Source organism: Trachurus trachurus (assembly GCF_905171665.1).
Source record: "Trachurus trachurus genome assembly, chromosome: 14".
NCBI lineage: Eukaryota > Metazoa > Chordata > Actinopteri > Carangiformes > Carangidae > Trachurus > Trachurus trachurus.
This window is the reverse complement of record NC_139903.1, coordinates 16,720,830-16,747,547: the sequence shown is the minus strand read 5'-3', so window position 1 is coordinate 16,747,547 and position 26,718 is coordinate 16,720,830. Positions and strand designations below refer to the sequence as shown.

The 26,718-nt window shown below is 40.3% G+C and overlaps 2 protein-coding genes across 2 annotated transcripts; one reads left to right on the top strand and one right to left on the bottom strand.

The window, feature by feature from the left end:
• Positions 1 to 143: 143 nt before the first annotated feature.
• On the bottom strand, positions 144 to 6,807 carry tmem135 (transmembrane protein 135). The gene is made up of 15 exons (XM_083987472.1): positions 6,633 to 6,807; positions 6,065 to 6,192; positions 5,387 to 5,479; positions 5,169 to 5,202; positions 5,001 to 5,066; positions 4,676 to 4,722; positions 4,527 to 4,568; positions 4,256 to 4,432; positions 4,087 to 4,156; positions 3,775 to 3,942; positions 3,414 to 3,477; positions 3,227 to 3,303; positions 2,908 to 3,006; positions 2,730 to 2,797; positions 144 to 2,444 (listed from the first exon to the last, which is right to left on the bottom strand). The coding sequence occupies exons 1-15, from the start codon at positions 6,768 to 6,770 to the stop codon at positions 2,309 to 2,311; spliced, it is 1,407 nt and encodes a 468-aa protein (XP_083843598.1). The 5' UTR covers positions 6,771 to 6,807; the 3' UTR covers positions 144 to 2,308.
• Positions 6,808 to 10,420: 3,613 nt separating this feature from the next.
• On the top strand, positions 10,421 to 24,978 carry hephl1b (hephaestin-like 1b). Its single transcript, XM_083987204.1, has 20 exons — positions 10,421 to 10,721; positions 12,269 to 12,513; positions 13,772 to 13,984; positions 14,514 to 14,726; positions 14,872 to 15,126; positions 16,226 to 16,394; positions 17,122 to 17,255; positions 17,401 to 17,532; positions 17,876 to 18,081; positions 18,190 to 18,325; positions 18,490 to 18,702; positions 19,676 to 19,892; positions 20,015 to 20,154; positions 20,253 to 20,378; positions 20,480 to 20,586; positions 20,699 to 20,930; positions 22,787 to 22,926; positions 23,129 to 23,282; positions 23,393 to 23,407; positions 24,559 to 24,978. The coding sequence occupies exons 1-20, from the start codon at positions 10,546 to 10,548 to the stop codon at positions 24,639 to 24,641; spliced, it is 3,306 nt and encodes a 1,101-aa protein (XP_083843330.1). The 5' UTR covers positions 10,421 to 10,545; the 3' UTR covers positions 24,642 to 24,978.
• The last annotated feature ends 1,740 nt before the right edge of the window (positions 24,979 to 26,718 follow it).

Genomic DNA, 26,718 nt, shown 5'->3' with positions numbered 1-26,718 from the left:
TTAAGATCAAATATCAGAATTGCCCTTTCATAATGATCTTTCCTGAATATCTTAAAAATAATTGAGATCAAGATGTGCATAAGCAAACACGTCAGGCACATGGAATCAAAAAAAACTTTTTTTTAATATGCTCCCCTTTCACATAAACCAAATACTGTACATGTGCAGAGAGTTGTAATATAGTTCTATATAGGAGATTTTGTTAATTTATCACTTCTACTTAAATCTAAACATTAGATTTGCACAAGAATCCTTTACAATCATGGCTTCTGGTATGGAGGTCAGATGCGTCTAAAGCTGGGCTGAACAACTTGAAGTAAACAAACTGTCAGTTCATAAAACTGTCAGAAATACGTACAAGAACAACAAGTAACATATTAGCTAATTATACTAAATAATTTTACATCTGGAATGAAGTCGTCACGATTGGTCCACATGAGAAACTGAAGATGCCATAGTGACTCTTGCATCAAGCACTGAAATATTATTACATGAAGCACAGAAATACCCACTGTGCCCATCTGTCACATTTTCCAGAAAACATAAAATGCTAAAAAAAAAAAAATCTCATATCATCTTTTAATGAGACATCATTTGAAAAAAAAAATCAGATTCAGATCAAGCTGAGTGCTTTTTATTCACAGAAACAGTTTTTGCTTATAACCTTCAGGCAAATATTTCAAAGTGGCACCGCAGCAGACAATGTTTCAATGAATATTGATGTTAAATAACAGGGTTCACCATATAATTGCCAAAAGCATTAATTAAAACAATATTTTGTTTAACCTGTGTCTGTTATTGATCTGCATTGTAATTAATTTCTAAAATAAACACCTCCATCGAATAAATTGAAAAGATGGGCTCAGGTTGAATAAAGCTTTGACTTTAGGTGGACAATACATTTTGTGCTTCAGTGCATTTAATGACCATTTGCAATTTAGACTTTGAATTCAATGGATTTGTACATTTTGTTATGTTTTTTGAACTATGATTTAGTTCATGCCATATATTTGTAAACTTGGGGACATATTATCTTAGTACATGAGTATTTTACTGTAAAACAGAGGTGGAAGAGACACGTCAAGTCTAAATGGGTAAGAAATAATCTCTTCAGGCCGTGGCCGTAAATCTGACTATATTTACTATATAACATTTTAATGTATTTAGAATAAGTCCATCTCCTTTTGAAAATATGGTTTGCAAAATGTGATAACTGGACCCCGCATGACTTCTAGTGTAGAAGAATATCATTTTGTGAGTGAATTCCGTGAATGAGTTGTGACAACAGTAAATAAAGTTTCAAAAAAACAATTTTGTCAACTAAATTAACTCTAAAATTTGGCACAGTGGCGCAGTCCTTCATGCTTTTCTTTTACCCCACTGAGTGTCTTTAAAAATGAGTCACTCAGTCAAAATTACAACTGTCAAATGCAGTTAAAAAAACTCATGTGAGTGAAGGCAGAGATTTAAAAAAAAACAAAAAAAACACACACCATAAAAAAAATCAATCAAACCAAATCAATTAAGTCATACATGGTAACTTTCCACCTGTGTTTGACATCATAGAATACATTCTGAGTTCACCAACTGTCTGCTACAAAGACAAATATATGATAAGTTTGCATAATTATATTTCTCATCAGTTTCACCCATGGTCTCAAGAACCAGACTCAAAGATTCAACAAAAATCATTTATCGCTGTTTCCGCTCCCAAAAGATTAACAAGTTTCATCCTCTGATGTGAGAGTCTCCATCAAAATAAAACTAACTCAGTACCGACAAACAGGTAACTTGTAAAATAAACCATTAAAGGATCAAAGCAGTGCTGTTGCACCCTACTGTTGTAAGTGAAGTCATTTTTTATTTTCCAGTAAACTGATTTTGGGGTGTAGAACAAGTTAATGTGATCCTGCCAAATGCAAACTGACAACTTGACAAAATATAAACGAGACATTTAGGTGCCCTTCTTATTCTCAATATTATTTGTCTTTCATTCGGACTTAAAAATATGAAAGTTCTTGTCAATTTGAATTTTGATATCGTTCAACCAAGTGATTTCATTTCTTTAACCAGTTACCTGTGTACAAACATCAGTAGGTGCTTGTGACTCTCCACATTTAATTCTCATGAGACCCTGCTTTGGACAGATCTCTGACTTTAACATATTTCAAAGCATATCCCATCTTTAAAAACAACATTACCACCTCTGAGTTGTTTTAAAAAATCCTTTAGTTACTCAGAGAAAACAGGCGATGTGTGGTTTTCCTGTTTCGTAACCCTACAGTCCCTCTCAGAGACTACTCCCAAGTCATCCGAGTTGGATGTCGGCTCCTGATGGAAGCACCGATGTGAACCGAGGGTCCAGTTTGGGCACAAAGCCTTTAAAGTCCCTGGAGGCCTGAGTCCCAAACACATCTAGCAACTGTCGGTTCATCAGAGCAAACCTAGGAGACAAGAGAGAAGAATATCTCTTGATACAAATGATCTCTAAAAATACAACTATGGTTACAGGTTACAATAACAAATGGTGCGTTGGTATTGCAAATTGTGTTGTGTCACTGATTTTACTCATCTTGTCATCTTTAGTAAGCAGCAATTAGCCTCTAATATGGATATTCAAATATAAAAACTATATAGATATATTATATAAAACTCTAAGTAAGATGCATAATGTTTGAATTGTCACTAATTCTCAAACAACTGCCAAATTCCACACCATACATTCATACCTGCCCTTGGTTAAACGCAACAGGAACTTCCAGTACGAAGGCCTGAGGTTCTGCATTTCCATCACAGCCTGCATCACAGTAATGAGTCATGCATTACATTCTTACTCAGCAAAAACAAAAATGTGGACAATGCATATTTACACATGAGGGCATGCATGGTTGAGTGTGTGTTACTCACAGCTTGGAAACAGATAGCAGTAGAGATGGCGTATATGACTGTGTCTGCATGAGGAAAGTATGGGAACCGTCCAGCCTCGATGCCTTTGAAGTACATGGTCTAAAGACAGAGATAAAAAAAAAACTGTTATCGATGAACAAGCCAAGTGAGATAAGCCAGCACATGCAGCAGCATGTCCCATCATTTACGTGACCACCACACACAGTGCTCACATCACGCCTTTTTAGATTTCTTGAGTAACCTGAAATCTGTTGCCAGTTTTTTGAATGCATTTAAACAAAACTGTTCATGTTTCATATGCAAAGAGATTTTCTTTTACCTCCACCAGCTTTGAGAAGAGATACATGGATATTGATGTGCTTTTGTAGAAGAACATGGACATGCCAGCCAGGAAGCCTTCAAAAAAAAAAAAAAAAGAGAGAGTTAACCAACCGAGACCTGACCAAGTCCAGCGGAGGATTACTTTACACGGATTTCATTTGACATTTCACACATTTCTGACTTACCAGCTATCAGTGCGTGGAGTTCATCATCAATGTTACGCACCCAGCGCAGCAAGCAGCTTGTTCCCTGAGTGAAAGAGACAGGCATTTGGAGTAAATTAATAATATAATGCTCACATCGTATACCAAGAAATATCAAGATAGGACACAACAGGACATATTTGTGAACATTATTCCAGATGTGTGAGGAAAAATCAAAGAGATGACAAGTTAAGCATGACTTTAAAGAAAAGCGAGACACAGGAATATTATATATGTGTTTTTGTAATTTACTTTGTATATGGTTTTGTAAATATAAAATGGAAAAAAACATAAATAAAACAACAATAAATACAGTGTAAAATATCATAAGATAAAACCACACCTTGTAGATACTGACGAAGGATCCTAGAAATGCCCCCAACTGGAAGTTCTCCTTGTTGTAGAAGAGGGAGGGGAGCCGTGAGGGTTTTGAGAACATCTGCCTGAACGTGGAGGGCACTTTAAGACAACACTGAATCAGGTAGCCAACACTGAACATCCTGACAAAACCCTGGAAAATGGGAAGAAAACACAGTATTGGTATTATTAGTATTAATATGAAGCACTATTATCATATAATAAAGAGTATGAGTATTATAAATCCAGTGAGAACCATCAGACAAAGAGTAGTTGCTTGCTTAAAAAAGTGTCTTACTTTAACACAGTACGAAATGCAGTTGTCTTGGTGATGTTTACAACATCTGTGTCTTGGACCCCGTTTGCATCTGGATGATAAAAAAAATACAAAAAAAAAAGTCAGTACTGGCCGCAACTCTGCATAACCCATCAGTGTCTGTATACAGTAAAGGATTGTATTCTCTCACATTGACTCTATCAGCTCCCTGGCGTAGGCGATCAGAGTTTTCCTCCTGGAGCTGGGCCTCTGTGCTGACACCTGTAAATCTTCAGTCTCGATAGCAGCTGTCCTCTCGTGGGGCCGCGCGCTGACGCTTTCCGCCGTACCAGGGTGAGTCGGAATCTCTTCTTTCCCAATGATGAACCTGTGACAGTAAATGCACAACAACTGTGTGAGCTTTAACCAGAAAACTGCCAGAGCCTTGAATCAAGGCATCAGCGGGAACAAGGGTGACTTACTTTAATGCAGAGAATGCAAATCCCTTGAGACCATCTTTACTCCTGCAGTATGAAAACACAAACTTCAAACACTTGCACTTGTGAAGGATATTTTATGACAAAGCAATGTTACATATTTCTCAGTGATTTGTCCACTGTGCTGCTCTGACCTGAAGAAGAACATGTAGAGTGATGCAGTTATGCAAAACAGCAGCACCTGATGGCAAACAGAGATGACAGGAGGAAATCAGGGCAGCTCACTTTGACATTCAAACGGTACGTTATGGATTACAAATTGATGCTGAAGCTGTATGTTGATGTAAGCTGCCTGCAGGTATGGTGGCATATGGGATGCAAACTGTTACTTTTATTTACACAAGTCTGACTCGTTTCATATGTGGCAGTTCATTTAAAAAAAAGAAATACACTCTTACAGTTTCTGATATTATTCCACAGCTGCTCATACAGTCCTGATGAAGTGTGGTTGCCTCTTACCTCGCCATGTTTGATGGGTTTGATGATGCCCCGTGTCACGCCCATACGGAACAAAGTCTCAGTGGCCTGACAAAAAGAATACATGATTACAAATAGGTCAGAGTAGATCTGTCTCTTTATATATATAAAATATACAAATAATGTTTGAATGAACAAAGAAATACTTACAAGGTTTGTCATGTATATAGTCAGCAGCCCTCTCCTGGCAGGGGGAGGCGAGAAAAGATGAGATATTAATTTAGCAGTAAACACAGAGAGCAGGTGCCTGTTGTTGTGCAGTGTTGTACCTCTGAAATGTTTTCTTTCAGTTCAAGAAACAAGAAAATACTTTCAAAGCATATGAGAGGCAAGCATGTATGGTGAAAATAAACAGGCATAATCCTCACCGGCTTTTGCGCTCCAAGAGGATGGCAATGTAAGAGGCAGGCAGTGCAGAGCCAAACCCAGCAGACCAGGAGTAAAAACCTCCCAACAATTTCCTGAAGTAGGAAACATACTGTGTTATTCCACTGTGTTTTCAATTCATTATACCTTTATCGCTTTTTTCCTTTTGATTCAAATTGAATATTGTCTAAAAGGCACATTTAAAATGATTGTACAGTATCTATAAATGGACTATATATGAAATTACGTTTAATTATGTCTAGATCTATGTGGTTATAGGTATCGTGGGGAGTCAAATAAGATGGAGAGGTTTTTTATATTCATCTTATACATATCACACATATCATCAGTGCTGTGTACACATTCCTACCAGTGTTTTCATACTATCCACTGAGATATGCAATGTGCGAGCAAAGACAATGTGGGCTGAAGAAGACTGTCACAGGCGTAAATAAGCAGGTTTTTAAATATTTTAAAATCAGATTTACATATGCAGTCAGGACAGAAAGGCACACAGACCTCAGGGGCATATACAAAGAATTTCAGTGAGTAACAATGACAAGACTATGTTACTTTAGAAGCTGGCTTATTTAATTTGATATTATGAAAAATGGCATCGTTAGTTTCAGTGACAAACATTTACAGTGATCCACACATGCACTTTTATTGGATCTACTGACCTGAGGATGCAGAAGAAAACAATGTAGAGACCTCCATTGGCAGTGAGGAAAGAGGTAGACCATAGGATCTCGGGGAGAAGCCTTTTTAAATAGTAGTCCTTCTTCCTTCTCCTTAAAATTGCTGCTATCTGCAATGCATAAAGTTTGGAGCTGGTGTTTACATTTTGTTGGCTGAAGAGGACAACTTGAAAAACACGCGTTACGATTTATTAAACCTGCTGAAAGAGTTTTAAAAAACGATAACAGAGCATCTGCAGCTGCGACGTACACAGGACAAACAGGTGAGACAAGTTAATGCTAACCTGGTTTGCTTAACTTGAAGTGATGTGTTTAGCTCGCCGCTGTTAATCAGCGGGGTCAAACGTGAGTGTGCGTTGTTAGGTTTCTCAAGGGCAACTTTGTCAGTGCAAAGTCTGTGCTAGTGCTCGAACGTGAACTTAGTCCCTGGATGAAAGCTAACGACCTGTCAGCTAATCTTTACGGCGATTTCTCAGAACTACTTTGGCAGCACTTGGCTAGCTAGCTACCTTTAGCCTCCGACTCTGCGCGTCCCAAAGGACAAACGTACCAGGTAGAGAGGGGCGTATATTTTGAAGGAGACCTCCAGAGCACTCCTGGTTACATCCACGGCGGACTGTGCACACGACGGACTCCATGTGTGGCCGATTTCGTAGCAGTTGTGTGGTAATTTACTCAGGGCAGCCATGTCTGTGCTCCTCTGACAGGCAGCGGGTGCAGCGACGCGCGCTCGTTCGCGTTCACTGCTGCGAGGGAACCGCGGTCACGCGACATCGCTGTGAACGCGCACAGCTGCGACTGGGCCATGCTACTTCATAATAAACCCGAGAGTTTAGCTACTTAAAGAAAGAATTCAAAATACAAAAAACTTAAAAGTACGAACCAGCAGGGGCTTAGGGAAACAGTGAAACTACACACTTCCCAATGAAAGGTGTGTTGTTATCTGCAATTATTTTAAAATGACTCATAGCCTAGCATTATATCAAGTAAAGTGAAGTATGCTAGACCCTTCTTTCTAAAACAAGAATTTCTGCACTTCTCCACCCCCTACCCCAACCCCCCTCTGATGGGTGCTTATGGTTTAGTCGACTCCTGCAGTAGTGAAGTCTGAACTTGGCTTTCATTCGGCAATACATCAGGGAAGAGGCCAGAATATAACCAAGAAAGGACACAGAGAGGCCACAATGTTTGCTGTCCTAAAAACCTCAGAGTAGAAGCTTTACGCAATAGTTTGTAAATGCGTACACATGCAGATTATATTTAAACCCTTATAAACCTTAACTTTTATAAATCATCGTGTGTTTTGGATGTAAGAGCAAAGTAACAACATATGGATCATTAGTTAAGTTGAAATGATGAATAAATATTGCATTAGAGAATGCTGTGTGTGTGTGTGTGTGTGTGTGTGTGTGTGTGTGTGTGTGTGTGTGTGTGTGTGTGTGTGTGTGTGTGTGTGTAAACATTTATAAATAGCCTAATCATTGCTTAATATCAGTTTCTGATATTGACTTTCAAAGTAATCCTTGAATTTACTTTGAAACATTCAGCCTTTAAAATGCTTTTGCTCCTCCACTATCAGCCAAGTATTCATTAAAACAAGAATTAGCAGGATTAAAAGAGATGGGACACTGTGACAAGATCTAAGAGATTTGTTCTTAATGCTATAATGCCAAAAACATCTGAGGGTACAGAGATAAAGCTATTCTGATAAACCTGCCTGAATTTTCAACTAAATGCCTTAATCTGAAAATAGATTAGTCTTACTCTGACACACGTTAACCATCACCACCAACTGTGCAAATGTGTGCTAGGTCCTTCCTTTACATGTTTGGACATCAAATGTTGCAGATTTTACCTATAAATTAAAGCAAGTGAACAAAATGGCAGAACCATACAACAATGTGAGAATAACACTTGAATCTGATAGTTTAAGTAGAAGCTGATATTAATATCATTCATATAATGTTAAACGTAAAACATAGAAATCATCCAGCAGACATCAAGTTGGATTTCTATAGGTTTCCATTCACCATTTAGTACCGTGCTGGTGCATGACTAACAATAAATTAGAGCAGGTGCAACTGTGGTATATTGATGTGTTGATGAAAAGAAGGGATCACCGCCGACACGTCTTCACTTGCATTCAAAAAGTAGTTTATTAACAACAAGAAGAGCAGTGCACAAAAAATGTCGAATCTTGGAGCATCTCATGGTGCCAATGTGAGATCTCTCTCTATGGCTCAAAACCACACTCTTTATATACTTTCTAACTCCAAAACTCCACCTTCTCCCAACATAAGGATATAGCTTACCATATTAGGCATTAACTGTTCAACATTAATGGAAGCATTCTGTAAATCCAAACAATAGCTGTATCTGTCTAACATACACAGTTCATGTATTGTGTTCATAAACACAAGACAGGATCTAACCTATATATAATTTTACGACTTTGAGTTCATGCTTCAGACAAGGCTGAACATCAGCTTAAGGCTCTGAACAACAAAAACACATTCTCTTAAGGTGCATCTCACAAGGGTCACTCATGTCTAATCTATTACTGTTACTAAACACTTTCCTTCAGTTCCAAGAAGAACATAAGAACATAATACATGATGTTAAAGCAATAAGTTCAGGTGGATAATACACTACACAACAGTGCGTTCTTTCTGTCAACTTGGATGCAGAGGGTACGATGGTGCTTCAAGAAAAAGGAGAACACAAGGGTTCCTGAGCTCAGGTACTTGACCTGTGTGGTATATTATCCTCATTATCCTCAACTCAGTTCATTTCAGTTCAATCGAAATTTGAAGAACGTTAGGAACTGCATTTGTGAAGAGCGACAGTTTATCATCTTACAGAATAAATATAAATAAATACAAATGTTACAAGAGAGAAAGGCATGCACATACATTTACAAGCATAAGGATGTTAGATTATTGCTTAGTAGTCTAATAGGTGACTGATTTAAAGTCTTGTTTCCTTTGTTTTGTGGACTGTGCCTTGAGAAATGTGTTCCTTGATATTCTCCTTTTTCCTGCCCTTTGTTTTTTCCTTAGCCTAAAGGTCAGAGGTTACAGTATATGGAACATCTGGATAGTGGTGCCTCTTTGTTTGGTGAAGGTAGAGTGTTGGGGAAAGCCAAGAAGGGATTTGGGTTAAGACAGGAGAGAGATCTCACATTGGCACCAGAGGCTCTCCAGGATTCGGCATTTTCTTGACATTGTCTACTACAGTAGACGTGTCAGCACTAGTGATCACTTCTTCTCATCAACACATCAGTACACAACACATACAAGGCCTGATGATACCAAATCAAAGAACCCTATTGTCAGCCCTGTTGTTATTTCTGGTAAACCCACCACACATTTGTTTTGGCACCACATCACTAAGCTTGGGGCGCAGATTGTACAGAGAGATTTGTGGGGATTATGAGAAATGGGAGGCTGAAGGATCACACCCTACTGAGTGAGGGTGAGTGTTTTATTTGCTCTATTAAAGTGGAATCCTTCATTCAACCATGCAGCAGTCACTATACAGTTGTGGTGCTCACAGTTGGTCAGCAGGTGTCAGCTTCACTCCTTTGTGAGGAGCTGTATTGAGAGCAACGTGCATTGACGTGAGCTGTCTTTAAATATCTCAGAGTAGTTGTACAGCATTTTTGTAATTGAGGGAATACTTGAGCAACTCTTAATGTGCTGCCAATATTTCATTGCATCGATTTTTTCTCTGTGAATGTTTTTAAACTCAAATGAATTATCTCTTTTAGGTCCACTCAGATTAATCAGACAAGATAATTAAGATAACATGGAGAAAATATAGGAAGACAAATGTTAATATTGTCCAAGATGATTTTCAGCATGGTTTTAATCTAGTCATTGGGTTGCCAGGTTGCATAAACTTCCAAAATAATCTGAAACAAAATGCATTTGACTTGCTAAGCGTTTAATTATCAATGGATTGCAAACTAATCATCTCTTATAACTGATATTACTCTTATCAAACACTTATATATCCACTATATGGTTGTGTAGGATCTCCCCACAAAGTTGCATGTCAGCTTCGGATCAAATTAACTCATAATTGTTCTGTACAGAGAGCACAAAGTTAAGTAACGTGCCTGTTCATCACATGTGGGAAATGTGACAGCCAGCTGAGACGACCCGCGGTGCTTGACTCTGCATTTTAGAATAAATAGATCGATTTACTTTAATTTCCCAGTGGACGATTTCAGTAACAACCTAAGAACAATTAACGCGAGATCGTTGAGCGGTTATTACCTCCTCTGATAGACAGGAGGCGGTTCAACCGCTGCTTTCTCACTCAATAGGGCAACTGTTTGTGCAGTCAGACTTTCATAAGTAGCAGGCTACGCACACCGGCACTACATGCAGGAGGTGGCAGGACTTCAACACGTTGAACCAAAAACTCCCTAAAACTCAGCCGAAGCGGTCTCCCTGAACATGGCACGAACTTCAGTGCTGCTTGCTCGGACTTGTTTATTGTTTTTTCTCGCCTCCTTCGCAGAGGGAAGTGGCGGTAAAGAGAGAGTCTACTACGTGGGGATTGTTGAGGACTCGTGGGATTACGCACCAAGTGGAAGAAATCTGCTGAACGGGAAAAATATCGAAGATGATGAGTGAGTTTTGATACACGGTGAAGTTATTTGGAAGTTCTGTGCGCACATACAGTAGGGAGGAAAACGAAAGGACTTCTGTCATTCATTTGATCACACGGATCATATCATATTAACAGATAAAGTGAATATAGGAAATATGACTGATACTATGTTATCAAAGTTGTGTAGTGTGTCATCCTGTCGGGGTGTGACAGTGTCTAGACTGAGGGGGTTGTTGTGTGCTGTTCGTCTGGCGAATAACATCTTTCCGATTAGAGGCTTCCTGTAACAGCCCAGGCAGCTGCCTGTCAGTGTCATCGTAGGACCTCATTTTATATTTCAGAGGTTTAATAGTAAGAATAAACAGAAAGATGTGAGAATGTAAGGAGAACACCCAAGTCTGAGACGTTTCTCTATTTGTTCATACTGTGATTATGACAGTTTAATGTCATGTTTTTTTAATTGCTGTCAAATTTGTATATAGGCTACAAACAGATAGATAGATAGACAGATAGCCTGTCACCTAATACCATTAGGCTACTGTAACTGGTTGGATTCACCTGAGCTGTATATCACATAAACCCTGTGTTAGACTTTTAAGTCAGCGCTCCGATTGCTGAGGTGTGATTTGTGTTACCTGTATGCTTTCATGCATACCTCAAGATCAATCAGTCAGTCAATCAAATTTTATTTGTATAGCCCCTTACAATAGCCAGAAGGTACCCAAAGTGTTTTACATCAAAGGGATAAAATAATACATAAAAACACAAGAAAGTGATACAGTACTGCAAGAAAACACAAGAAAGTGCTACAGTGCTGCAGGGTGTTAAAGGCCTTCTATCTAAAAGTGCAGATGACAGAATCCGTTGGTCACCGCCCTGATGTATGTGGAAGATGGGAAGATGTCCAAGTGTGTGTGTGTGTGTGTGAGGGGGGGGGTCCTCTGACCTGACTTTCTCTGTCAGGGAGCCAGATTACGTAATCAGCCTGTGTTGTATCCAATGTGTCATGCATGATCATTGCGTTAAACAGGATAGAACTGATGAGACCAGTTCTAAATTGCTTTGCCGAATGTTCAACAATATCCCCTTTTATAAAGTTTATTACTTCATTAATATTATTTTATTAGACTGACAGCAAAGTAAGTGCGATCCAACTGTTGCTGTGATTGTGACCTTGAACTGTAGACACCAGCAGAACTGCATTTGCCACAGCTCCACTAACGGGTTATTTGGCCACAAAAACATGTAATCATAATAATGACGAGTCGACTTGTTATAGAGCTGCAACGAGATCTAGTTTGTTCTGCAGCTTCACATCCAGAGTTAATGGCCTCACGATGAGCTCATGCAGTCTGAAATTAAATCAAGTTACTTACTGACAATGAGATCGAAGTATTTCAAAGATGAATTAGTGCCTTTTGTGAGATCATATTAGAGTGCAACACTGCTCTGACACTGACAACCCCTTATATCAGGATAAATAGCTGCCTCTTCCTTCTCTACCTCCCACACACTCTCCTCCCTAGTGTAACATCTGCTTTGCCTGTCTTCTGTCCTCTGTCTCAGGCATGCTTCTATATTCTTGCAAAGAGGACCCGACCGTATTGGCCGTGTGTATAAGAAGGCCATGTTTCGACAGTACACAGATGCCACGTACAGCGTGCAGGCTCCTCGACCTAATTGGTTGGGATTTCTGGGGCCCATACTGCGAGCAGAGGTTGATGATGTCATCGTGGTCCACCTGAAGAACTTTGCGAGCAGGAACTATACAATGCATCCCCATGGCGTTTTCTATGAGAAGGATGCAGAAGGTACAATGTTACATAATACATATATGTGTATCTATCAGGAAAATGGGAAAATCAGTTAGATTTGAAATTATACATTGCATTTGCGGTCACAATGATAGTAAGAATATGAATAAATATTACAATGTCTTAGATGGACACTGTCTTCCCACTGAAATTTGAAACCAGTTTGGCAGTTTGATATTTAGTTATTGCGAATATATTATTAGATTAATTCTCACAAGTAGGAATAACAATACCAACATCTGAAGAAATTAATATTGATTGAGAAGGATTTATTCAACAAATTACACTGAACATTTTATTCTAGTTATGTCTTGTTTCTTATGCAAAAAAAAAACACATAGCATAGTTTTTTCTAATATAATGCAGAGCATGAACCACTGTCAAGAGATTTGCCACAACAGTCTGACTCCACAGGCTCAGTGGTATTATCAAAATAGATATGATCTCTGATATCTGATACACAAAACCACAGTTTTGTGTAATGCTTGGAAATAATGGCATTGTTGCAAGTTTGTTCCTCTGCCTAGGCGCCAGGACTTTCTCTGATTACAAGATACTTACAGGCTGAAAAGCAAAAATTTGGTAGGAAGTGAAAGTGAATTCAGGCCTGTGTAGGGGCGCAAAGAGTGACACAGCACCCTTTCAGTAATTGGGCGAAGGCTCTGGAAAACACTGACTCATAAATATGCCCTCCTGTTCATCAGCTCTTTGTAAAGCAACGAATCCCCACCCCCACTCATTTGTGGGGACGAGGACTCAGGAATTCTCAGAGGCTTACCAGAACAGAAAGTGAAACCAAAACTTGACTGACGTCCTGCTCTATTATAGGGGTTATATCAGGAGTCAGATAACTAGAAATAGTAGTAGCAGCTGTTAATTTGACTAGTTTTTATAAACAGCTCCTCAGGCAAGAAGGGAGGGTGATGTTAAAAATAGAGGAGGAGGAATGAAAAGTGGGAAGTGGTGTTAAGACATAGAAATGATTAAACGGCAAATTATGTCTTGTGACTAGTAATGGCTGATACAGAGGTCAGTCTACCCGTGACATCTGTGACTAACGCTCAGGACATTTATGTGTTAAAGGTCAGACACCTACACCAATGAAGAATCATTTGCAGTGCTCATTTTCCACTTTTAAAACAGTTAAACAAAAATGGAGCTTATTCATAAATGTTAAGACCATATCGCTGTTTTCCACTGACAAAAAGTGAAATCATACCCATAATCATGCTAAACAGAAGTATTTGCCCACCAGGAGCACTATATCCAGATGGGACATCAGGCCGGTTGAAGAAGGATGACTCTGTTCCTCCGGAAGGTAGCTACACTTACCGCTGGGAGGTCAGGCCAGAATTTGCCCCCACAGATGATGATGCCAATTGCCTGACATGGGTCTACCACTCCCACTTGGATGCTCCCAAGGACATTGCCTCAGGACTGATCGGGGCTCTGCTCACCTGCAAGAAAGGTATGAGAATACATACATGCTACAGTATTTAACCTTTGTCCTAATGTGTGCATTATTTGCATATCAAATCACATTTATTCTGAAGTCTCTTTTACCTTTTGACTATAATGCAGGTCTCAGTGCTACATTATCAAAGCCTCAGTCCACAGAGAAATGTGCACACCTGGACTCAGAAGCTGTGTCTTAAAACAAGCTGTGCAGGATCTGGTTTCTCTGAGTCTTTACCTGAAATCTGCCATACTTTTATTTGATCACTGAGAAATCAGTAAGGCCAAAAAGCTCTCCCCTGATTGGCTGACAATGATCTGTTGAGAAGCCTGAGAGAGGAGATGTAGAACTATACTGAGTTGGCTTTCGCTACTTAAAAGTACAAATTCTCATGAATATCGATACTTGATAAACAATAAAAAGTGTAAAATGTCATGGTTTCACTGAGGGCTTCTATAAACCATTTTTAAACAAAGATTGTGGTCAGTTTGAGGCTTTTGAGGCTGCATTGTTCTACATCTGTGTTCTTGTATGTGTGCAGGAATCTTGAAGGACACTAAAGAACCAGTTCAGATGAAGCCAGGGTCTGTCAGAGACTCAGCACGCCATGATGTGGACCAGGATGTCTTCATGATGTTCAACGTGGTGGATGAGAACCTGAGCTGGTACCTGGACGACAACATTGCTAACCTCCCTAACCCAGCAGAAGTGAACCAAGAAGACCCAGACTTTGAAGAGTCAAACATGATGCATGGTGAGAGATGTTCAAAAACTAAAATGTCTACCTCACACTGAACACAATTTAAATGTTTTCTCTTATCTTAAGTCAAAAGAAAGCTTAAATTTGCTCCCTTTGTCAACTCCTCTAATGTTTGTTTTTCTTTCTCTCTGTGTGACAGCTATTAATGGGTACATGTTTGGTAACCTGCCGGGGATCGAGCTGTGCCAGAGCCGTGCAGTATCCTGGCATTTGTTTGGCATGGGTAATGAGGTGGACATTCATTCTGCCTTTTTCCACGGGAATACCCTGCTAGACCGTGGCCACCGCACCGACGTCCTCAGCCTGTTCCCAGCCACGTTTGCTACCGCTAAGATGATCCCGCAAGCAAGCGGGAAGTGGCTGCTGAGCTGCCAGGTTAATGACCACCTGCAGGGTAGGTCAGCCGACCTTTAACCCACGTGTTGCATTTTACCTCTTTGCTCTGAGACTGAACTGGCTGTGCAGACTTGCTGGCGGGGGCAAAGACATTTTTGTGAGGTTCACCACAGTCGCTCTGTCAGTGGATGGTGTTGTGAGCATTCCTACAGGAGAGCTTGTATTTCTATTGTAAACATGCCAAGTCTTGTATGTTAAGTGTGTCCAAAGTCCATTGATCATTGACCTGAATGAGTCAAGCTTTCTTAAGATTCTATGAATAACGCTGGCACATGTTAAATACACTTTCTTTGGACTTTTCATAATGGTCTATTCTACTTTGTGTATCTTTTGTAGAGAAGTGACATTAAAGCAGATATCAGTGGAATGTTTTTGTTAATATAAGTCCTAAATAGTCCTATTTTCCGTCAGCAATCACTTACATGAAGTGTTTCAGCCTAAACACGAGTCTCTCCGTCACTCTGCTCTGCTGTAACCCGAGGAGAAAATTTTCCTTGTGGGATACAAGTGTTATCCAATGAGGAGAGAGAACGGCATGAAGGGCTGTGTGTGCAGCCAAGGGATGCGCGTGAATGTGGTGACGTAGCACGAGGACCAATTGATGCCTGACAAGGGCGGGGGCTGCTAACTCATGGTGCGTTCAAAGAAACTCGTACTTTGTGTTTTTCCTTCCTGTGAAGTCATACCAGTTCGATCTGGTACGAGTTCACGGGTCGGAAGTTACGAGTGGCCGTTATAGGGAACTTTCACAGACAACAGGATGGTAAAAACACGAGCTACGGGTTACCTGGAACGCTACCAAGTCGTAGTTGTGACTTGAAGCTGTAACTTACGGTTTCAAAAGCCTGCCTTGAACGCAGCATTAGCCGAAACGGCCGTGAAGCTGATATCTGCTTTAAGTTACTTATCTTAGTACCACACCTTTGATAGTTTTACACAATGGCCTCTCCTCAATCTGTCACCTGCTGAAAGATCCCTAATTTTTATTTATGGACCTTTATTAGTAAGATTGATTTTGAGCTCTTGCTCTGAAGGTAAACGTTCACCACCAGCCTCTGTGTAACATTTTTGTGCATGTGTCTCTTCATCTCTTCCAGCTGGGATGCAGGCCTTTTATGAAGTGAAGTCATGTGGCAGTGAGGCTGAAGCCGCAGTGCTCACAGGTGTTGTAAGGAATTACTATGTGGCAGCAGAGAAAGTCCTGTGGGACTACGCGCCCTCCGGAAAGGATCTGATCAACAATGTGTCCCTCACTGAGGCTGGCAGGTAGGCCGACGCGACAGGTGTACAACCCACTGTAATCAACTGGAGTAGAAAAACCAACTGCAAAACAAAGGTTGAAGCATAATTTAGCCTTGTGAATTACACAGTGAGACAGACCACCGTGTTTCCATGGCAGCTTTCTCACACTTAGTGAGACAGGGAAGTGATTGCTGGGCATCGTTTTATCATCTGGCCTCATCTGGTCAGTCAGTCTATTAGATGCAGAACTAGCTTTAACAGCTGTCATAAACTCTAATAATATATCAATTGAATTCCCAGGAAGCTGCACAGTGGCACCCAAAGTCTAATATTTATCAGATGGACATTTTAGCCTCAGTATCCTGCACAAGGAAGTACAGCAGTGACTACGCAACTGTTGCATTAAGTGGTGACCTTCTTCCTTCCTTCTATCCTTTTTAAGGCCCCACAAAACCTCTGAACAAAGTTGCAGTCTGTCCGTGGATGGCCTCGTGTTAGGGCCGATTACACACGAGCTGGTCATTCCTGTGGAGAGGCAGTTTTGTGGCATGTAGAGTAAACAGTGTAGACAGTGACAAAGTTGTTATTGTGTCTTTGTTATCGTTGCCTGACCTGACGCAGAAGTGAAACCCCTCCGCCTGGCCTTTATTTTGTTCATGTTCACTTTCAAGTGCATTTCCATCTTACTTCCTGTTTGCCTTCTTTACAGTTAATAATAACACATAATAACCCCCTCCCTTTCCTTTTCTAGTCCATCAGAGGTGTTTTTTGGCAAAGATGGAGGAAGGATCGGAGGTCAATACATGAAAGCCTTATACAAAGAGTACACAGACGATACCTTCAGTGTCGCGACGCCAGGTGTTCCCGAACATTTAGGAATCTTAGGTAAGGTGTCCCTTTTTTTTTGGCAAACATCCCACTCTCTGTTGTATTTTATTCACTGCTACCGTGGGGCCTTATCTTTCACCCAAGGTCTCTCTCTCTCTTAGTAACTTTTGTCTGGATACACTGGTCTTCTGTATTTATCCAGGTCCAGTCCTGAGGGCGGAGGAAGGAGACACTCTCAAAGTGACATTCATGAACAAGGCTGATAGGAACTGCAGTATCCAGCCTCACGGCCTGCACTATGACAAACTGTCCCAAGGAAGTAGCTATGAGGATGGTGAGGGAGCGGCTAGAGCAGATACTTCACAAACTATGGAAGATTGTAACTGTTAAATTTAGGACAGTTCAGTGATAACAAGGGGAGAGGACTGATTTTAATCAATAAACAGAAGCTGCAGCTACAATTTAGACTGACAGACATACATTTACATTAATAATGTTTCAATGCTGAAGAAAACATCTGGGCAGAATAATTTTATGAATCAAGCTGCTGCTGTTGTTTTAGACTGATATTTTGCACACTTCATATCTGTGGATTCTTAAGCAGCAGAACTATGAAAACTACACACAGGATATATAAAATCTGAGAATCACAGAACTTTGTGTGTGCAATACTGCAGGTGTCAACAAGCCCGGCTCCCACGTTGGTCCAGGTGAGCGCTTCGTCTACACCTGGCAGGTCCTAGAAGGTCCGTCTCCATCCGATCCCCCCTGTATCCCCTACCTCTACTACTCAGCCACTGATCCTGCCTCGGACACCAACTCTGGATTAGTGGGACCTCTGCTTGTGTGCAAGAAAGGAACGCTGGGAGAGGACAAAACCCAGGTGCTGCTTCGTCATCCATAAACAAACACTCAGAGAGATGATCTGTTTAAATATTGTTTAGGTTCTTGCTGTTACCTGAACTGTGTTTGTCTGTGTGCTGTTAAACAGAAAGGAGTGGATAAGGAGTTCTTCCTTCTTTTTTCTGTCATGGATGAAAACACGAGCTGGTATAAAGAGGAGAATGTCGAGATGTTTCAGGCAGATCCAGAAAATGAGGACTTCGAGGAGAGCAATTTGATGCATGGTAAATAGTAGTTTTACTAAACTGCCTTACTGAGGGACAAACTGTTTCACTTAATTATTTAATGACACATTGTCAATCACATATCAGTAGTGTCCTATTTTGAGTAATATTTCTCATGCTTCTTTAGTATTTTCTTCCCCATCACTCTATTTTTCTGTTTTCAGCTGTAAATGGACGCATGTATGGGAACCTCGCTGGCTTGGAGATGTGCGCCGGGGACACAGTTTGGTGGTACACCTATGGGCTTGGGAACGAGGTTGACATCCATGGTGTTTACTTTGAGGGGAACACCTTCAAGAAGCAGAGCACAACACGTGACACAGTCAGCCTGTTCCCTCACACCACAGCTACTGTCAACATGCAGCCAAAGACTCCTGGTTAGTCACTTTGAGAAACGCAAAATGAACCACATCCTTTTTGCTCATTTGCTCACACCCACTCATACATCCTCACTATCAAGGTAACCTTATATGTCACTTACTGACTACTCCCAACCCACAATGACAGGAATCAGCACTGTACAAACAGGAAACTACAAATCTAGTATACAATAATATTGTTGTCATTTTATTTACAGTGTCCAAAAATATATATGGTTGTTGATTCGAACAGTTTCCAAAAACCATTAACATCAGATTTTACAGGAATTCGTGTGAGACATTAAGAGAAAATATAGTCAAGTGGTATTTTAATTTAATATAATTATTATAATAATTATAATATAATTTAATTTTTTAATAGCAGATGTGCATAAAGGATCGATGCCCTAAAGACCCCATGTTAAATCTGAGAGTAGTCTCCTATACACATTGAAAAATTTTCTGCTTTGAATAATAATTTGTGTCTAATATTTTTTCTCCCAAAAATTAACCAGTTTTTGAATCACATGTACTTCACCTTCAGCCCCAGCGAATATCTTCCATGTAAATTCTGCATATGCAAGTGATATAACAATATGCAAAAACATTTTCAAGAAAAAGGACACCAGTTTTTTCAATTAGCACAAATCATACTTCAGATGCATAGACTAAGCGTCCCTAAGCTAACCTGATAACGTGATATTTCCCACACACTGCAAACCACAAGGTCACAACATGCTTTGTATAGCTACCGGCAGTGACACAGTTAAAAATAGTGTAAACTAGACGTCTAGTTTGGTCTGAGAATTTCATTCATTTGGCAGAAACTTTTATCACAAGCAACTTACAGACAAACAGACACATTTCAAAATCAACAGGAACACACTCATAAGAGGTGCCATTATAACTGAACTACCAATGTGGTGTAGAGCTACAAACACATTCATTTGTGCAGCCAAATTCCTAAAACCTTTCCTCATGCTCCTGACAGGTAAATATGAGGTGAGCTGCAGAGTAACAGACCACTACTCAGCTGGCATGAGGCAGAAGTACGAAGTGAAGAACTGCCCACAGCGCAAAGTGAAGGACACACGCATAGAGCCGACCAAGATTGTGGAGTATTTCATAAGTGCTGAAGAAATCGAGTGGGACTACTCACCAGACAGAGCCTGGGAGCTGGAGATACTTCACGCCACATTAGAGGACAGGTGTGTGAGTAGGATAATTGTACAGTAGGATGATGAGCATAAGTGTTGGAGTTGGAGCCTGTGATTAGTGGCACAACTTATTACTGTTTGCTAATGGAAGCAAATTGGTACATGTGTCCCAGCCCAGGCAATATGTTTTTGGAGAGTGGGAAGAACAGAATCGGCTCACGCTACAAGAAGGTGGTGTACAGAGAGTACACTGACGACACCTTTACGGTTCAGAGGAAACGGAACCCCAATGAAGAACACCTGGGAATTGTGGGTAAGTTAAACTGCTCTTAAGGTTTGTTTTTTTGGTTTGTTTTTTTTTTAACCAAGAAAACACTGAAGACAACAGGAGGTCTCTTGTCCCCCCCGTAGGACCAATAATCAAAGCAGAGGTGGGGGAGCAGATCGCGATCACCTTCAAGAACAAAGCCAGCCGACCGTACTCCATTAGTGCACATGGAGTCCGGGCCAGTGGTTCGCACATTCATGTCCAACCTGGTGAGAATCAAATTTGAGGAAGTGAGTAAAATACATGTTGCTGGTGTTTTCTACTAAAAGAACTTGACATATATGTTTGTTCTACATTCTCTTGCCTTCAGGTCGCATACTCGAGTTGACCTGGGATGTTCCTGAAACCTCCGGTCCGGGAGTTTCAGATCCTAACTGCATCTCTTTCGCCTACTACTCCAGTGTTGACTTCATCAAAGTACATGATCTCTGTATACAGCCACAGCCACATGGGAGCACACAATTAAGTGGTGCTGTCAAAAGGATGTGTTTTGATTAACTTCCATGTGTCTCGTGTTGTTTGTGTTAAGGATCTGTACAGTGGTCTTTTGGGACCGCTGGTGATTTGCAGACGTGGGACTCTGCGCGGCGCGGAGCCCGACAGACAGAGGAGCGACGTGGAAAAGGAGTTCGCTCTGCTCTTCATGGTGCATGACGAAAACCAGTCATGGTATTTGGATGACAACATCAGAAAATACCTGGGTGTCGATCCTGATACTTTCAGACCAGATCCAGACTTTGAAGAGAGTAACCTGATGCACGGTGAGAGATAAGAAGGGGGGAGTAAACTGAAAGAATTAACGTCAAGGGCTCTTGGTTCTCATGAGAAAACACAACAGCAGAGAGGATTGCACTGGCCTCATAAACATCTTCAGCCTAGTTTGACAGATGTTGAACCGCTTCAGCTGTCTCCAAAAATAGAGACCCCTACAAGCTTGTACTCCTCCACAATATCCAGACTTTCCCCGCAGATAGAAACAGGAAGTGACCGGAGCCCTTGTCGTTCTCATGTCCACCAGGAGTCCCTCTGACTTTGTCGCTTTAACCCGCAGATGTTTCTGCTCACACCAAGTGACAGGGTTGTCCACCACAGCCCAGCACTCAGCCTCATCTGTGGTGTTGTGTTGTGTTGGAGGCGCGTTCAAGGGGCCATCACAGGCAGGAGGGGCAGAGAGAGAGAGAGAGAGAGAGAGAGAGAGAGAGAGAGAGAGAGAGAGAGAGAGAGAGAGGAGTAGTTTCTAGTTGCAGGCAGGAAGCAGAAGGGCCTGTGGGGGGTGAGCCGGGGTCACAGTGTTCTCTGTTTAAAAAAACACATGCTCGCCTCGCCTGCCTTCAACTCCTCTGCCTCTCCTGTCCTGACCTCTGACCTCTGCTTTCAGTTTACTTTGGATTGCACCTTTTCCTTATTCCTCGCGGTTTGTTTTGATTTGGTTAACAATACACAGTCCTTATTTGGGTAGATTGGTGTAACGCACCGGTTGATGTGGTCGGTGATACACTCACATTGCAGATCACCGAGTGTCTGTCAGTCTGTCACTTCCATGCAGCCCTGCAGTGTCTCATTGGCTTCCTCTGAAACTCTCCTTATGGTCTTTGTGGTCACAGGCTGGTTGTTCATCAAAGACTCATCACGGGGGGTTGAGGTGAACCATGTTGATGTCTGAGCTGATCTTCATGGGCTATGGGAGGGGAGGAGAGGGGAGTGTTTGCATACAACAGGTCTTTGGTTCTCTCCTCATTTGTGAGACAGCTCATATACTTGGTGGAAATGGGATTTTTTTTTTATATGTATATATATATATATATATATATATATATATATATATATATATATATATATATATATTTTTTTTTTTTTTTTTTTTGATTTTTTTTTTTTTTTTTTCTAATTGTTTAATCTGGAGTTTTTCCTATATTTTTATTCTTAACTTTTATTTTCCAGGTATTCAGCCAGATGAAATATTGATCACAGAGAGATTAAATCACACAAAACTGCTTATTCATGATTGAGCTAGTAATGTGCATAAAATTGCGCAGACATCAAACATTTGAGCATGGTGCCAGAGAGCTGACCAGCTGGAGACTGGTCTGATAAATGAGGCTTTCTGCTGAGGCAGGCAGATGCAGATGGAGGGGTCAGACTTTGGTGTCAGCAGCATGAATACATGGACTCAACCTGCCTTGTGTCAACAGGCCAGGCTGGTGGTCATGGTGCGTTGGTGTGCAGAGTGTATTCTTGCCGCACTTTGGGCCCCTAATTTGTGCACCACGGCCTATCTGAGTGTTGGTTTTGACCACGTCGCATCCCTCTGTGTCTGACAATTTATCAACTTCTAATGGCAACTTACAGGATGATAGCGTGCCACATCACAGAGCAACTGTGATACACAAGCTCAACATTTAAATCCTACATCTAATTATGATGCAAACCATTGTTTAACATACTTTCCTCCTCAGCACATTCAAAATCCATTTAAATCCTATTGATCCAATTGAATTTCCTGAGTGTTTCACAGATCTTTAAAGTTTTTTTAAACAAGTCTGTATAATGGTTTTCTCATTGACCTTGTGAGTGAGTTTTATGTGACAATGTGAATCTCTGTGTGTATCTACTGAAGGGATCAATGGTAAGCTGTACGGTAACCTCCATGGACTAGAGATGACGCGGGGCCAGAAAGTTGACTGGTATCTACTGGGGATGGGCAATGAAGTGGACATGCACACGGTTCACTTCCACGCAGAGACGTTTACCTACAAGGTGACCGCCACCAACACAAAAAAAGATGATTATTTTTGGTCTGTCATCATCATTTTTATTCATGCATTAATTCATGGTGTTAAACAGGAAACAGAAAATGTGTCATCAGTGTCACCACAGGAAGTTTCTAAAAGGCTGTTTCTATACTTAATGTTTATTTCTTCTTTTTACTTCTCCTGTTGTGTGTGTGTGTGTGTGTCAGACGGACCGTGTGCATCGCGCTGATGTCTTTGACCTCTTCCCCGGGACTTTCCAGACTGTAGAGATGGTAGCTGGTAACCCAGGTACTTGGTTGCTCCACTGTCACGTGACTGACCACATCCACGCTGGCATGGAAACCACTTTCACTATCAAAGGTGTGTGTGTGTGTGTGCATGTGGGTTAAAAATATTTAATTGCAAATTGATATGAACAGCTCTTAAGAGGATTTGTCTAACATCTCACTTTCTGTCTTCTTCATTTCCAGAAATGTCCTCACATGGTAAGCAGCTACACATTACATTCAATATAATACATACATTTGATGTAACAACCCCCTCCAAACTTTATTAAGAATATATACACTTTTGCCCATAAAGTTGGAATACTTCTTCTACCGCCTCATATGAAATGATTGTGACAATGTGATTTATTCTTGACAGATAAAGAGAGTGAAAGTGTGTATCTTCTCAAAACTTTATTGATCAATCTCTTCCAAACATATCACTGTGAAATTTAAACCACAATTAACCTTTGTAATATGAATAAAAAGAGCAGTGTCTGAAAACAAAATTATTCCAACTTTAAGGGCAATAGTGCATAATGATAATTTACTTTTTATTGTTGAATTTTAACACTTTTAGGTTCTGAGCGGCAACACATATTTTCCTTGTATGCCTACAATGACAAATAACAATTCTAGCATGTTTTAAGAGTATGCTAAAAGATTTATATATCACAAAGAAAACAGCAAATATTCAAGTTTTGATAGCATTAACTCTGGTTAGTTATGTGCTTTGAAGTAAATAGGGTAAACACATGCATACCACCACTGGGACAGCCCTTTAATACCATCAATAGTTTTATCTGATATGGTCACAGCTATAGCATACCATTCATTTTTTGTCGAGTTCAAAACACTTCAAAAGTAGGACAGCAAGTATCGAGCCCTCTCTCTGTCAGCGCTCTTACGTAATGCATGTGGAATTTTTTTGGTCAAATGTTATCTGTTGCTGCTGAGTTAGTGCTGAATAAAAATATCTAGGGCAGGTTTTGGTGTTTTTACCGTTAATCTGACATGTCGCCACAGTAACAATGCAAATAACCATATCAGTGTTTACAAAATAGGTCCCCAGACTGTTCACACAGTGATGGATTTACATATTGATTCCAGTGTTAGTATAAAGCAAAGAAAATGGAAAATCATTTGTCTCCAGGTTGAAAAACACCTTTTTCACTATTGACTCTTCCATTGGTAATTTGTTGTATAATGACCTAACCCATAGCACCATAGGGGCGGTTGTGCGTTGAGCAGCTGTTTGTCCACTGATTTATAGGAACAACTAGGGAGGTCCTGGTTGTAAAATGCTTCATCATTTACTTTAATGGCGATGTCTCAGCCGGCTCCTTATCTTATCATCTTTCCTGTCTCAGCACCAGGAAGTGGCGGCTCCATGAAGACACTACTGCTCTCGCTTGCACTTGGTCTCATGGCCGTCGGTGGACTGCACTCATGACAGAGCTCTGGCACTGGACTGTATATGTGCAACCACAATTATGCACTTAAAAATTCCAGGGACAAAATCACTATTGAATATGCGTTTGTTTGACGTTACGTTTGTAAATATTAAGCAATGATCAGGCCTGAATAAATGTATCAGTGAGTGTACAATCATGTAAAAAGATCATTTTGTTTAGTAAGAAAAGAGGCATTTTTTACTCGTGAATTGTTTCTTTGTTGTGCTGTTTTTTTGTACATTGCACTGTGTTTGATGTAGTTAATTTTGTGGATTTTTTCAAAGCACTGCCATACCAAATATTTGATTTCCAGTTATGAATGTGCAATAAAAAAGCTTGTAATACTTGTATATCACTGGTCATTTTACTGTAACTACAAGGCCTTTTTTCTCTGATGTGCAAATATAATCTGACACCACAAGGTGGCGTCAGTTTGATTTCAGTGCCAAAAGACTAACAGAAAGTCAAAAGTCAACAGGAAAAACTAGAAACATCTCAGGAACTCAGAGCACAAACATCAACTTCAACACCAACAGCAACGATCAATTTCACCGTAAAACATCTAGATGAAATTTAATTCTTCACTGACTCTCCACCAACTTTGGTGCAAATCAGTTAATGCTTTTTGCATTATTCTACTGACAAGTGTACAATCATTAAAACAATCATGTTTGTAATGAGTCTGTAAATAACTGTTACATAGACACATCCACACATCCAAAGGCGTGAGATCAGTTAATCATTTAATGTCTGATTAGCTAATCTTGATAGATTAAAGGCCCCACATCAACATGTAAATGAGAGATTGTTAAAGATAGGTTCACTGTTCACTCAGGGTTGGATTTGCATATTGATTACAGTTTCAGGATACAAACCAGCAAAAGGAAAATCTGAGTTTCACTATCAGTTTCCTTAACTATCAAAAATAAAAAATGATAAGACAGTAAATTTATTCAGAGTTGAACAAAAAATTGGATACCACTTTTTTTTCTCTCCAGGATTTATAGTTAATAGTTTTATCAATGGTTAATGGTTTATCATTAGAGAATCATATATCGATTTACAGAGAATCTGAATGAAAGCCATTGATGAGCATAATTTTTAGCTTTCCAGGTTGTCGGAAATGTTGAAGTGTGACACTTTAAATGACCTGAAAGGCTGAAGAACATCTGATCCAAAATCCACTTAGAGACAAACAAACTTAGAGTAAATAACTAGAGTCTGTCCAGCTTTCCGCCAAATAAACAGTCATTTAAATGTGGAGAGAACAAATGTTTAATGTTTTGGTATGACATTTTCTGACTTCCAGGCAGCTGCTTCCACTTACAGGGAAAGTCCTGTTTTAACATCTCTACATTTATAGGAACAGTGCAGTGTGGGAGCAGAGATGGAACTATGTAGTTTCACTTCACAACTTCTTGGCTCGCTAGACTTCTAGTCTGCTTTCACAGCTACACTTTGTTATTCAACAGGCCTGTTTCAGCTTGTCAGCAGGGGGAACATGTGCATTACTGATGATATCAAGAATGGCCTAAACATGTCAGAAGGCTGAGTGTGGCCCGTCCACGCCACAGTAAGGCTGAGGACGACTGACTGAGGGTCATAAAGATTATCATATAGTCCGAATACATAAATGTACATCCATGGTTCAGATGTTTGATGAAAAATCTCAATTAAAACTCAACTTCTCCTCGATTAGAGTAGCCTACCTGTTGCATAAATTTCTACTTGCAGTCAGGAGGATTATTGATCATGCAAATCTGGTGCAAGTGAACCCAGCAATGGAATCTGCATTGAAAAACAATGACTCATTAGTTGTTCAAGTATCTGGTCTAATGGACTCTGTGGAGGCTCAGATCAGCCCACTGCTGCGCCTCCATCTCAGCAGATCACACTCTGGTAAAATATTAAACACAACACAGTAAACAACATCAGTAAACAGTTTATGCAACAACAGAGGAGCCAGTAGTCCCTCCAGTCTGCCTCCTGCTCTCTATCAGTGCGTGTTATTGATCCAGACAGCTGGTGATAGCCACCATGCATCCTTATCTTCAGAAATCCATTATGTTTTCAACC